The 14,808-nt window shown below is 38.4% G+C and overlaps 1 protein-coding gene across 1 annotated transcript in view; it reads left to right on the top strand.

The window, feature by feature from the left end:
• The window catches only part of LOC106872327 (peptidyl-tRNA hydrolase 2, mitochondrial), a 47,688-nt gene that overhangs the window by 24,777 nt on the left and 8,103 nt on the right, over positions 1 to 14,808 (top strand). The window contains exon 4 of the mRNA XM_014919274.3: positions 3,458 to 3,579. Coding sequence (XP_014774760.1) covers positions 3,458 to 3,579 — 122 coding nt within the window. The remainder of the gene's footprint in view (positions 1 to 3,457; positions 3,580 to 14,808) is intronic.

The raw sequence follows: 14,808 nt of genomic DNA, 5'->3' as shown, positions 1-14,808 counted from the left end.
TCTATCTTATTTTTGCTGTTGTTTTTCTTCTGGTCTCTACCACACCTCTGTTTTTACCTCTTGCTCTACATCTATATGTAACCCTTTGTGAATCTCTGAAGAGGCCTAGAGGTTCGGGCATGTAACCCCATTTCAAAATGTCATCCGATAATCACTCCGGAAAGGAATATTCGGATAGAATGGGGTCTGCCAAAACTAGGCCGTAACAGCTGTAAGATTAAACTTCTGTTCATCCTCTAATTCCTTATGTACTTTGTACTTCTATATGTAAACCATGTTGGCAAAATAACATAGTCTGTCATGGACACCTGTGCTTTGGTTCTTTCTTTCTTTTTCTTTTCTTCCTCCCTTTGTCACTTTTGCTATGAATTAAATTAATGAATTCAACGGGATACACCGTCTGCAAGTAGTTGGGTTCAGCATATTATCCTCCATTTTCTAATTGTTACACAAATTTTGGGTAAAACCTCCACTTTTACCCGCTCCCATTGATTGCACCTAGTATAGCACTAGCGTAGCAATAATTGGGTACCCTCCCAGCAGTATACTGGATAGATACTATCCCTTAGTGGGTTGTACCCCCAACCCCTAACTCTCTCACGTTATATATATATATATATATATATATATATATATATATATATATAGCATGGCTGTGTAGTAAGAAGCTTGCTTCTGAACTACAGGTTCTGGGTTCAGTCCCACTGTGTGGTACCTTGGGCAAATGTCTACTACTATATAGCCTTGGACCAACCAAAGCCTTGTGAGTGGATTTGGTAGATGGAAACTAAAAGAAGCTTCTTATGTGTGTGTGTTTGTCTCTCACCACTGTTTGACAATTGATGTTGGTGTATTTACATCCCTGTAACTTAGCAGTTCAGTAAAAGAGACCAATAGAATGAGTTCTAGGCTTGAAATAAAAAATATAAAAAATTGTACTGGGGCTGATTTGTTTGACTAAAAAATTCTTTAAGGCATTACTCCAGCATGGCCACAATCTAATTGACTGAAACAAGTAAAAGAAAGATAAAAGATAATGATTATCATCTGGTCAGGTGACTTGCCAGACCCCACCAGTAAGTCATATTGGGGTCTTTCGATCGCTAAATGTCTCATCTGCTCACACCGTGACTACAGATGTTTGCAGGAAATCACTAATTGAACTGATTGATCCTGGTTGTTAACAGTTTGTTATTTGTTCATTCTGTCAGAAATATTCATCATTGATTCAACAAGTTCGTCTGCTGAAATAGTTCAGATCCACCAGGTGTGGTTGTTTGGTAAGAAGCTTGCTTTCCAACCACATAGTTCCGGGTTCAGTTCTACTGTGTGACACCTTGGGTAAGTGTCTTCTACTATAGCCACAGGCCAACCAAAGTCTTTTGAGTGAATTTGTTTGACGGAAACTGAAAGAATCCTGTTGTACATATCAGGTTGAGTAAAAAGTAACCATTGTTTTGAACCATGAAGAATTGGTACTGGATTTTTGCAGAGTTTTGAATGGTTTTTAAACATTTTTTTTGCAGTTGTTTGATAATACAGACATAGACTTTCCCAAATGCATCAATAAATTAACATTGATATTTTTTTCACCATTGTTACAATCATCTGACATGGAACTGTCAAAGAGCGATATTCAAGCAGTTTTACTATTTAACTTCAAAAATAGACGTAAAGCACCTGAAGCTGCTCACGATATCAATGAAACATTTGGTGAGGAAATGACCAGTGAGTGGTCAGCTTGAAAGTGGTTTCAACGATTTCGCAGTGGAGACCTGAGCCTTGAAGATTGTGAGCATAGTGGACGCCCATCTGCCATCGATGACGGTCAATTAAAGACCATCATTGAGAAAGATCCATGTAAAACCACTTGAGAACTGGCAAAAGAATTTCAAGTTAGCCAGAAACCTGCCTGCAACCATTTACATGCGGTTGGAAAATCAAAAAAGCTCGACAAATGGGTACCACATGAATGAAAATCAGAAAATGTGCTGATATGAAATTTGCTCATCGCTTCTTCTCCGTAACCAGACCGATCCATTCCTTGACCATATTGTAACTTGCAGTAATAAGTGGAATCTGTACAATAATGAAAAACATTCTTTGCAGTGGTTGGACCAAAATGAAGCACTGAAAGCCTTCCCTAAATGCAAGCTCTTCAAAAAGAGGGTTATGATGACTGTTTGGTGGTGTACTGTTGGACTCATCCACTATAACTTCGTAAAACTCAGAAAAGCCATTAATGCAGAAACACATTATCATGAAATTGTCAAAATGAATGAAAAACTGCTGCTACTCTGTCCCAGACTGGTCAGCAGAAGAGTTCCAATAATTCTTCATGACAATGCTTGACCACACCCTTTTCACTAATGAAGCTCCAGAAGTTGAGGGAACTTGGCTACGAAGTTCTTCCCCACCCAGTTTATTCCTCAGACCTTTCTCCTACCGACTACCAATTTTTCAAGCACCTTCACGGTTTCCTGCGAGAGAAGGAGTTCAAAAATCAAACCGATGCTGAAAGCGCGTTCAAAGAGTTCATCAGCTCCAGAACTCCAGATTTTTATGTTACCGGAATAAACAAACTTGTGACTCTTTGACAAAAATGTGTTGATTGTAATGGTACTTACTTTGATGAATTAATGAATAAAATTTCTGTATTGTTGAAATATATTGTGATGAATTTCATGTTTCAAAACGTTGCTTACTTTTTACCCAGCCTGATATATTGGGTCATCCCATAAATAATGCGGTTTTTTTCAATTGCACGAAGTAAAAGTTAGAGGGGGACAGGTTAAGCGACCTGCATCAAGCTGTTATAAAAGCAGGTAGTAATTTTACCTTGTGCTTATTCTTAGTGCAAGTTTTGAAGAGTGCATTTCGATTTTAACAGTTATTTTTTCAGAGCTATAATCATCATCATCATTGTCATTTAATATCTGCTTTCCATGCTAGCATAGTTTGGATGGTTTGACTGAGGCTGCACCAGGCTCCAATCTGATTTGGCAAGGTTTCTACAGCTGAATGCCCTTCCTAATGCCAACCACTCTGAGAGTGTAGTGGGAGCTTGACGAGGACATCCTGCAAATCATACTGGAACAAAATTCCATCTTAATCGTTGGGGAACTAACAGAGAAGCTTGGATTTGGTCATTCAACCATTCATTGTCACCTGCATGCCATCGAAAGAATCAGCAAATTGGATCAATGGGTTCCTCACAATTTTTCTGTGTCTAATCGCATGCAGAGAGTGAATATGTGCTCTTTGTTGCTGTCACATCTCACGAGTGAACCTTTTTTTGGACCAAATAGTGACTGGTTATGAGAAATGGGTTCTCTATAAAAATATCAAGCACCGAAGACAGTGGGTAGGGGTCAGTTTCTTCGACTATAAACACCTGCACACACTCCTTGCTAATTCTCCCTCTTAATATCTAATTCTTTTCTTTTTTCCTCTCTAGTGTTGTCATGCAGCTGTACAGGCCTTTGAGAGACTGCAACGGAAAAACCCCAAACTGGTTGCTGCCTGGAAGGACTTTGGTCAACCAAAGATTATTGTGAAAGTAGATGACGAACAGACATTGTAAGTTTTTCAGGGTCATGATGATGATGGTGCCAGTGGTGGCGGTGGCAGCAGCAGCTTTGATATTAGTAGTGGTGTGAATGGAGTACAAGATGGTCTGTTGGTGCTGATGGTGGTGGTGGTGTTGATGATCGTGTAGGTTTGTTACTGTTGATTAGTGTTGATGATGTTGGTGCTGCTGATTGTGGTGATGTTGGTGCTGATACTGATGATGATTGTGATGGTGGTGGTGGTGGTGGTGGTGATGACGATCCTGCTGATGGTTGTGTTGTCTGCCAATTTCATTATCATCTCTCTAACAGTTTCTGCTCCACCAGTTTCTCCTCTGCAAGTGTTTGGTTCTTCATTAAGTTTATCCTATGAGCAGCAGCAGCAGTTACCAGGTTGTGCTTTGGAAAGCTTTTATGTCACATCCCGTACACAGCACAAAATGAACAGCTTTGTCAGGCAGCAAGTCAGCAAATGCGCTGGCAGACAGGGACCACTCCGTTCTTCTTCAGAGCACAGTGGAGGTAGGGTGAAAGAGAGGCAGACAGAAAATCCTGGTTTGACAACATCAAGGACTGGACAGGTCATAACACGGCGAAACTGTTATACATGACAGAGAAGAGAGCCCAGTGGCAAAGGCTAATTATGAAAGCATCTAGAGTGGCACCCCAATGACTGGCTGCATCAGTTAAGGGATCTTGATGATGATGATGTGTGTATACTGATACAGTTATACACATCGAAGCAGTAGAAATTATTATCAATGCATAACCATAAAACATTAATGTATTCAAGTTGAAGGCATTGAAGTGTTGAATTTTCTCTTCAGGTGTGGAAAAATGCAATTCTTACAGCAGTAAATTGGTATTTAAGAGCATAGAAATGTTGCTAAAAAGACTAAGGAAGAGGCAAGTTAGTGATAGTAATGAATTTAGCTTGAGCCTTTAGTTTTTTTACCTCTTTAGCATTCAGGTTACTTTGTCAAATGTAATGCTTATTTATTCACATTGTTTTGGGTTAATCATGCATTATCTCGTAGCTTTGAGGTTTTGATGATGTGATGTTTACTTTTAGAATGACATTGTAGGGTAGGTGTGACGAGCCAGATCTAGCTGGTTTCAACTCAAAGCAGGTAGAATATTCAGGTTGGACATGGCTGGTTTAAATGTTAAAGAGTTAAACCGGCCATACCCAGCCCATATATGCTACCTGTTTTGTGTTCTAACCAGCCAGATCCAGCCTATCACACCTACCCTTCAATGCCATTATAAAATATACAATCACATCATTAAGATTCCAAAGCTACAAAATAATGCATGATTAATTCAAAATTATTTGAATGAAAAAGCAGTACATTTGACAGAAGAATCTGAATGTTACAGGGATAAAGTTCTGTTTGGAATATAAATTTATTCTTTTATTTTTTTTTTTTACTTGTTTCAGTCATTAGACAGCAGCCATGCTGGGGCACCACCTTGAAGAATTTTTAGTTGAACAAATTGAATTTATTTTTTTAAGCCTGGTAATTATTCTATCAGTCACTTTTGCTAAACTGCCAAGTTATGGGGATGTAACAAACCAACACTGGTTGTGAAGTGGTGGTGGGGGACAAACACAGACACAAACATACACACACACACACATGCACACACACAGAATTCAAATTTACAGAAAGCAAAAGACAAAGATATATATATACATATATATATATATATATATATATATATATATATATACATATATATATATATTTCTTTATTGCCCACAGGGGCCAAATATAGAGGGAACAAACAAGGACAGACAAAGGGATTAAGTCGATTACATTGACCCCAGTACGCAACTGTATATATATATATATATATATATATATATATATATATATATATATATATATATATATAAGGTCGAGGAGGGTATTGGATTTAACCAAACCCAAAGATACAGGTAATACAGAGTAAGTGCTGTATACCGGCTAGTTATGCTCCATTCGTTGTATGAACAGGATTGGGGATTATAAGTCGTGTATTAGCGGGTGTATGTATAAATATATAAAAGGATAAAGAGAACAATGGTAAAGTTAGAAATATATTTTATGGTTAGAGTCTTACAGCTGTAAGATTCTATCCATAAAATATATTTCTAACTTTACCATTGTTCTCTTTATCCTTTTCTCTATTTATACATACATACACACACACACACACACATATATATATATAGATGTATATATATACATGTATATATATATAGATGTATATGTATACATGTATATGTATAGCTGTATATGTATGCATGTATATGTATAGATGTACATGTATATATATAGATGTACACGTAATATGTACACATATATACATGCATACATATATACACTCACACGTACACACACACACACACACACACACACACACAGGTGCAGGTATGGCTGTGTGGTAAGAAACTTGGTTCCAAAACACATGGTCCTGGGTTCAGTCCCACTGTGTGGTGACTTGGCATGTGTCTCCTGCTATAGCCTCAGACCAACCAAAGCCTTGTGAGTGGATTTTCTAGACAGAAACTGAAAGAAATCAATCGTATATATATATATATATATATATATCATCATCATCATCATCGTTTAATGTCCGCTTTCCATGCTAGCATGGGTTGGACGATTTGACTGAGGACTGGTGAAACCGGATGGCAACACCAGGCTCCAATCTAATTTGGCAGAGTTTCTACAGCTGGATGCCCTTCCTAACGCCAACCACTCAGAGAGTGTAGTGGGTGCTTTTATATGTCACCCGCACGAAAATGGCCACGCTCGAAATGGTGTCTAGTGTATGTGTGTGTCTTTGTCTCTGTGTTTCTCCCTCATCACTGCTTCACAACTGGTGTTTGTTTATTTACATCCCCATAGCTTACTGGTTTGACAAGAAGAAACTGATAGAATAAGTACCAGGCTTATCGAAATAAAAAAAAAATCACTAGGCAGTGACTCATATTTTTGTTTGCCCACTCAGTTGTATCTATCAATCTATCTTTTTGTGTGTGTATATATATATATATGTATATATATATATGTACATATATATATATATATATATATATATATATATATATATATATATATATATATATATATATATATAACACACACACATATACATGTATGTATATGTGCATATTCATATCTATTATATAAAAGTCAATGTCTTTATGTGTGTTCATGTGTTACTTATAAATTCGAAAACTACTGCACCGATCCTAATGAAATTTGGAACACAAAATCCAAGCCTAGGAAGAAGGGTAATGCTGTGTGTTTCATACAATTTCATGGACCAAAATTGCTGAATGGATCCTTATGATATTTGGAACTTAGATTCAATGCATAAGAGCAGGTATAATGCAGTATGTTTGGTTTGAATTTGAGATGGCTTAAAGGGGACCCTTGATTCAATAGCACTGTGTACAAACTCTATACTTGGAATGACCGATTTTAGATACTACTAGCAGTATAACTCGACCTTGTCCGGGTGTGACTTATTATGCCATCTACGATAAGTCTTGCTAGCTGAAAATCAACTAAAAAAGAAAGCCTTACAGCGAAAAAACCCTTATGATGTAAACATGTTCATAATTCAAAAGACGTTGAAATTAATAGGGAAAGGCTGTTTTGCGTAAAATTATTAAGCGTATGTAAATTTCATCCGTGTAATTGGCTATAGAAATGCTTGTGCAAAACAACTTTTTGCGCTGCCCTGATTATACATAGCAGGGTAATCCCTTTTCACAGGAGCTAGGATGGCAATTTGTGATGAAGCAATTGCTGGCGATCTGTTACTAAACAGTTTTGCCAGAATTCTATCAGATTGGGCAGAAGGTGTTGATGCACCATTTTGCATTATGTTCAAAGTAGTTACTGGAATGTGGTGAATTGCTGCAGTCTGTGGCTGTCATTTTAAACCGGTTGCTGTCTTTCTCCAGCAAAATCTCTTCTTTGGAGGCATAATCTATGTATATATTAAACAGAACAACAAAAGTTATAATAGATGGCAGGGTCGGTACTTTTCACATATCTGTAATTTTTCAGATTAACACCTGCACGATTACCCAACCCTAATCCTAAACCTAATCCTAACACTAACACTAACCCTAAACCCTAACCCTAACCCTGACCCTTCACTGCCTATTACTTCATTAGAAATCTAAGGATGCATATAAGCACATAATAGAGAAAAATGAAACAAATATGGACGACGTGCTCCAAAACATCACCGAGTGGGAACACTTCTCAAAAATAACCTGCAGTTGTTTCCTTCAAAATTCCTACATGCTTGAAATGTACATACATCAAGGTACATTTGTACAAAATTTCATGAAAAAATATTCATTTTCCTGGAAGTTAAGAGGAATTTCCGAATATTGTACCCCACCCCCTTCCAAAACACTTTCACCGAAAATTTTTGTATATTTGGAATCTACATAATAAATAATATATGCATAGAAAATTTCTTAAATAAATATTCATTTTTATGAAAGTTATGACTTTCCAAAGTTGGGGGATACAACTCTGTAGTTATGCCATCAATGTTTTGTAAATATACCACGATGTGAATGATTGTGTTTACTTGCACGTGTATACGTTTGAGAGAGCGAGAGAGGAAGAGGAGGAGAAATGGATAGAGATTGAGAGCAATGTGTATGTTGTTGTCACAGGTCATGTATGTGTAGTTGTGTGTGTTTTTACGTATCTATGTTATGAAAAATAGGTAAAGAATACTGAGATGAAAGTTTAATCTATGACGTTGTATGTATCACTTTCTCTCTCTCTCTCCCTCTTTTACTCTTACTCTCTATATTTTTATGTTGAGCGCGTGTGTAAGAATGGCGTTCCAGGTAGAAGGGATGAAATATAAAAGTTGCTAGAAACAACAGCCAAATCTCCCTTAAATCGCACAAAGTAAACGGAATTTAAAAAATCTAATTACTGTACTGGAAAGTTCAGATCGAGAAAATTCCATTGATGTAAAAATTTTTACGAAAAAGTGGAAAATGTCGATTTCTATAAACTTTTAAAAAGGCTTCACACAGACACACAATTTCAGCTTTATATATTAAGATTGGATTTTACTCACAAGGTATTTGAATCTTATATGTATGCCATTCTGCCTAAATAATGGATCTACAAAGGCAATATCCCTGCATATCTCACATTTATTTTCATTCCTCCACTTCACTCTCTATTTCGTATCTTATCTAAATTAACTAATGCTTAACCATTTTCTCACACCGTCTCCGATGAAGGGATATAAATATCCTAGAAACAGCTGTAAAACCTATTTATAAATGTTCTAAAATCTTCTCAGCCTTGGGGTTTTTTTTATCTCATTCTGAAAAAAATATTTTTTATATATTCACATGCTTTTTATATATTCATATGACCTATGTTGGACTCCTTATTCACATAATCACCGAACTTGGAGCTTAACTTTGGTCTATCCACAGCACTTACTCAGCATTACCTGACACCTTTGGGTCGTACTGACACCATTACCTCTCATAACCTCTCTCTCTCTCTCTCTCCCTCCCCCCCCCTCTCTCTCTCTCTCTCTATATATATATATATAATGGACTTCTGTCAGTTTTCATCTACCAAATCCACTCAAGGCTTTGGTTAAGGCTAGAGTAGAAGACATTTATCCAAGGTGTAATGCAATAGGACAGAACCTGCAATGATGTGGTTGGGAATCAAGCTTCTCACCACACAGCCATGCCTGTGCCTGTGTGAAATTTTGTTTAATTTAGATTACATTAAAACCGGAAAGACTCAGTGTAGTCTCAGGCAGGTTGGTGTCAAAACAGTTAACGAACAAAATAATATTAAATTACTTTGATAAAACTTGACAAGATAAACTTTTTACAAAGAAATTATTTTAATATTTGTGATAAACAGGTGTGAGGGCATCCCCTGCCACTAGACAGTTCTTCAATGACTGTCCTCCTGGGCTGACATCAAGCAATTCCAAACATGTCATTGTCAAATTTGTGTGATTGTTGATTTAAGTAAATGTTACTTTGATCAATTAATTGCTCTTAATCAACTAATCAATTGTGTCCATTTACCATCTATTTTTGATTGTCCTCTATTTTATCCTTATTTTATACTTGTTTCAGTCATTGGACTGCAGCCATACTGGAGTACCACCTTGAAGGATTTTAATTGAACAAATCCACCCCTGGTACTAATTTTTGTTATGAGCCAGGTACTTATTCTAATGGTCTCTTTTGCTAACCTGCTAAGTTACAAGACTGTAAACAAACCAACACCGGTTGTCAAGCAGTTGAGAAGGGGATGACAGACACAGTGATAACCTCTCCCCTCCCCACATATATATCATCATCATCATCATCATCATCGTTTAATGTCCGCTTTCCATGCTAGCATGGGTTGGACGATTTGACTGAGGACTGGTGAACCAGATGGCTACACCAGGCTCCAATCTAATTTGGCAGAGTTTCTACAGCTGGATGCCCTTCCTAACGCCAACCACTCAGAGAGTGTAGTGGGTGCTTTTACGTGCCACCGGCACAAAGGCCAGTCAGGAGGTACTGGGAACAGCCACGCTCAAAATGGTATTTTTTACATGCCACCTGCACAGGAGCCAGTCCAGCAGCACTGGCAACCAACTCGCTTGAATATCTTTTCACATGCCACTGGCACAAGTACCAAGAAGGTGACGTTGGTAACGGTCACGCTCAAATGGTGCTATTTACGTGCCACCGGCACGAAAACCAGACAGCTGGTGCTCTGGCAACGATCACGCTTGGACGGTGCTCTTAGTGATTTACTGGTACCGGTGCCATCATGATTTCGCTTTCGCATACATACATGTATGTATGTATGTATGTATGTATATATGTTTGTATATATATATGTATGTATGTATGTATATATATATATATGTATGGATGTATATATGTATGTGCACACACACATATATATATATATATATATATATGTATGTATGTATGTATGTATGTATGTATATATATATATATATATATATATATATATATATATATGCAGCCATGCTGGGGCACCACCTTGAATTTTTAGTTGAACAAATCAAATTTATTTTTTTAAGCCTAGTACTTATTCTATCAGTCTCTTTTACCAAACCACTAAGTTATGGGGATGTAACAAAGACACAGTGCACGTGCGTGCACACACACACACACACAAGGCTTTGGTTGATCTGAGGCTATAGTAGAAGATACTTGCCCAAGGTGCCATGCAGTGAGACTGACCCTGGAACCATGTGGTTGGGAAGCAAGCGTCTTACCACACAGCCAAGTCTGTGCTTGTGTGAAATTTTGTTGTAAAGTTTTAATTTAGAATGAGCTGATGATGATGATGATGATGATATCATCATCATCATCATCATCATTTATGTATATATATATATAATGTTTACACAGTAGGCTTCCTCACAGTTTCCATCTATGAAATTCTTCCCTCATGAGGCTTTGGTCCACCTGGGACCATAATAGAAGACACTTGCAAAGGTACCATACTGGAACTGAACCTGAAACCATGTGATTGCAAAGCAAGCTTCCTAACCTCATAGCCCATGCCTTAGTTAATTTTTCTCCCTTCCATGTCAGATCCCTCCTTTTCCATTAGACTAGGGACAGCTCTTTCCAGTTTTTGTTTTAAAATTTTGTTTTGTGTTTTTGTTTTATTTTTTCATTTTCATGTAATACGTTTTCTTTTATTTTTGTTAGGTTTGGCTGAAGATGGTCTGACTTTATTAGAATCGAGCCTGGCTCCCCTCATTTCTACTACTACTACTGCTACTACCACTGACTACATTAGTTATTCAGTCTGTTGATATTTGGGTAGTTTGCTTCTGTGGATAGTATTTCTCTTGCATGGCTGCTCTTTTATGTTTATTTATTCTTTCATGGTGCTGTATGTTCATCTGTAGCTTTGGTCTGAATTTTTTTTGGTTTCTAATTGTTCAATGATTTTCTTATCTTCTCTTCTACTTTTCTTTTCTTTCCTTTTTTTCTCACCTTCCACATCAAGGGTTCTCAACCATTTTTTATCTCTGGACTCCTTTGATTCCTTTTCTGTTCTAGTGAATCCCGATTGCCATTTGATGTTTAAAAATCTAGTTTTATAGATACTTCTAATTTGATGCAGCAGCTGGAAGCTGAAAGGAGCCTTGTGGTAGGCAGTGCATCAGATGGCTGGACATGATTAAAGAGGATCTCCAGAGGCTTGATGTCACCTTGGAGGATGCAGAAGGGCTGGCAAGGGACTGCAGGAATAGAGAGCACTAGTGGACCTGGTCAGCTCTATGCATGATGATGTCTCTGGGTCACTAACTTGGGACAACCCCATCCCCATCAAGCAAGAGCATGAAGCAAACAAGCAAGTCTATAGATGCTCCTTTTGAAATTCCTATTTTGCTTTTGGGTGTGTTGAACTATATAAAACCTACCTGTTTCCTGCAATAAATACATCTGAAGCACAATTTTTTCATGGACCTTTAATATACTACAATGATCCCCCAATTTGGTATTTTGCTTGAATGGGCCCCCAAAAATCTTATATGGACTCCCAGGAATTGTATGGACCCAAGTTGAGAACCACTGTTCTGCGTAATGTTAACTCTGGCTGATCTGTTGTGTTGTCTGGTTTTTACTGTTTGTTCTTCAGTGTGGGGTTATGGATATGTGTTTTTTGTGGTTGTTTATTTGGTTCAAAGTTTCTATGGAAACCTAATTAATTTCCTTTTATTTTTAGTGTGTATTCTTTCTACAAGTTGTACTATTTTTATTTCTAATATTCTTTTTATTGTTTATTGTGGACCTCTTTACATTTGCTTAATGTGTTTGGGTTTATATTTTTTCTTACTTTATTTATTTTTACCTTCACAACTTGAATTTTTTTCTTAATAAGACTTGTGTATTGGATATAAAATTGATATTTAAGTATAAAACTTCAATGTATTGTTTATTAGTCTAACAATTCTGCACAACATCAAGCTTGTATTAAATTCATTCTGAAATTCATCAAAATCCTGTTATATCCTGTCCTAGCCTGGCCTGGCCTTTACATCATCATCATCATCATCATCATCGTTTAACGTCCGCTTTCCATGCTAGCATGGGTTGGACGATTTGACTGAGGACTGGTGAAACCGGATGGCAACACCAGGCTCCAGTCTGATTTGGCAGAGTTTCTACAGCTGGATGCCCTTCCTAACGCCAACCACTCAGAGAGTGTAGTGGGTGTTTTTACGTGTCACCCGCACGAAAACGGCCACGCTCGAAATGGTGTCTTTTATGTGCCACCCGCACAAGCCAGTCCAGGGGCGCTGGCAACGATCTTACTTGGCTTGCCGGGTCTTCTCACGCACAGCACATTTCCAAAGGTCTCGGTCAGTAGTCATCGCCTCGGTGAGGCCCAATGTACGAAGGTCTTGCCTCACCACCTCAGCCCAGGTCTTCCTGGGCCTACCTCTTCCACGGGTTCCCTCAACTGTTAGGGTGTGGCACTTTTTCACGCAGCTATCCTCCTCCATTCTCACCACATGTCCATACCAGCGCAATCGTCTCTCTTGCACGCCACAACTGATGCTTCTAATGTTCAGCTTTTCTCTCAAGATACTTACACTCTGACGGGTATTCACATTGACATTACACATCCAACGGAGCATACTGGCTTCATTCCTTGCGAGCTTACGTATGTCCTCAGCAGTTACAGCCCATGTTTCACTGCCATGTAGCATGGTTGTTCGTACGCATGCGTCATACAGTCTGCCTTTTACTCTGAGTGAGAGTCCCTTTGTCGCCAGCAGGGGTAAGAGCTCTCTAAACTTTGCCCAGGCTATTCTTATTCTAGCAGCTACACTTTCAGCGCACCCACCCCCACTACTAACTTGGTCGCCCAGATAGCGGAAGCTATCGACTACCTCTAGTTTTTCACCCTGGAATGAGATAGAAGTTGTTTCCTGTTTGTTTACAGTCTTTATTGCACCTGAACATCTGCCACAAACAAAAATTAACTTGCTAGTTAACCTGCCTTTGATGTTGCTGCACCTCTTATGTGTCCATAGCTTGCACCGGGTACATCTTATAGAGTTACTACCTACTCCTTTTCTACATACTGAGCAGGGCCATCTACCTGAAGGGGTTTGTGTTTTATCTACCTTCCTACTTATTAGGATTTTGGTTTTAGCTAGGTTGACTCTAAGGCCCTTCAATTCTAGACCTTGCTTCCACACCTGAAACTTCTCCTCTAGTTCTGATAGTGACTCCGCAATTAGGGCAAGGTCATCAGCATAGAGGAGCTCCCAGGGGCAACCTGTCTTGAACTCCTCTGTGATTGCCTGGAGGACTATGATAAATAAGAGGGGGCTGAGGACGGAACCTTGGTGGACCCCTACCTCTACCCGGAATTCATTGCTGTACTCATTTCCAACCCTCACCTTACTGGCAGCATCTCTGTACATGGCTCGCACAGCTCTCACTAACCATTCTTCTATCCCAAGTTTCCTCATTGACCACCAGATAAGGGATCGGGGGACCCTGTCAAAGGCTTTCTCCATGTCAACGAAAGCCAGGTACAGAGGTTTATCCTTAGCTAGGTATTTCTCCTGCAACTGTCTCCTGGTAATGATTTTGTTGTTTATTGATTTATTAGGGGACATGAGTTGATTCTTGTTTTTGTTTTTTTTTAATAAATATTTGGTTTTATTTTGAGTTGTTTTTGTTATCATGTGCTAACATCAAGAGAGAGATGTGCAGTGATGAAGATGTAGGTGAGAGATATGTAGGAATGGATACAGTGAGTGGCAAACAAAGGCAGAGGGCAGCCAATGGCAGATATGAGAAGGGGTTGAGAATGGGATATGACAGTCATGAGATGTAGCTCAGGGGAAAGGGAGAGATATAACTGGTGGCAGAGAAAGGGTGATCAGTGGAAAATAAAGTAAGAAGGGATGATATTGAGAATGAGGTAGGGATATGAAAAGGATGAGGTTCCAAAGAGAGAAATAACTAGTAGCACAAAAGGGCATGTGTGTGTGTGTGTTGAGGTTCTCCGAAAATTCACTGGAATTGCCTCCTGTTTTTATCTTCTGTCTTTTAATTGTTTCAGTCATTAGACTGCTGCCATGCTGGAGCACTGCCTTGAAAGGTTTCGTTGAACAAATCAACCCCAGTATTTATTTTACTAAACATGGTACT

Source organism: Octopus bimaculoides, chromosome 28 (assembly GCF_046866305.1).
Source record: "Octopus bimaculoides isolate indiv1 chromosome 28, ASM4686630v1, whole genome shotgun sequence".
Lineage (NCBI taxonomy): Eukaryota > Metazoa > Mollusca > Cephalopoda > Octopoda > Octopodidae > Octopus > Octopus bimaculoides.
The sequence above is the reverse complement of the archived record's forward strand: the minus strand, read 5'-3'. Positions and strand labels throughout refer to the sequence as shown.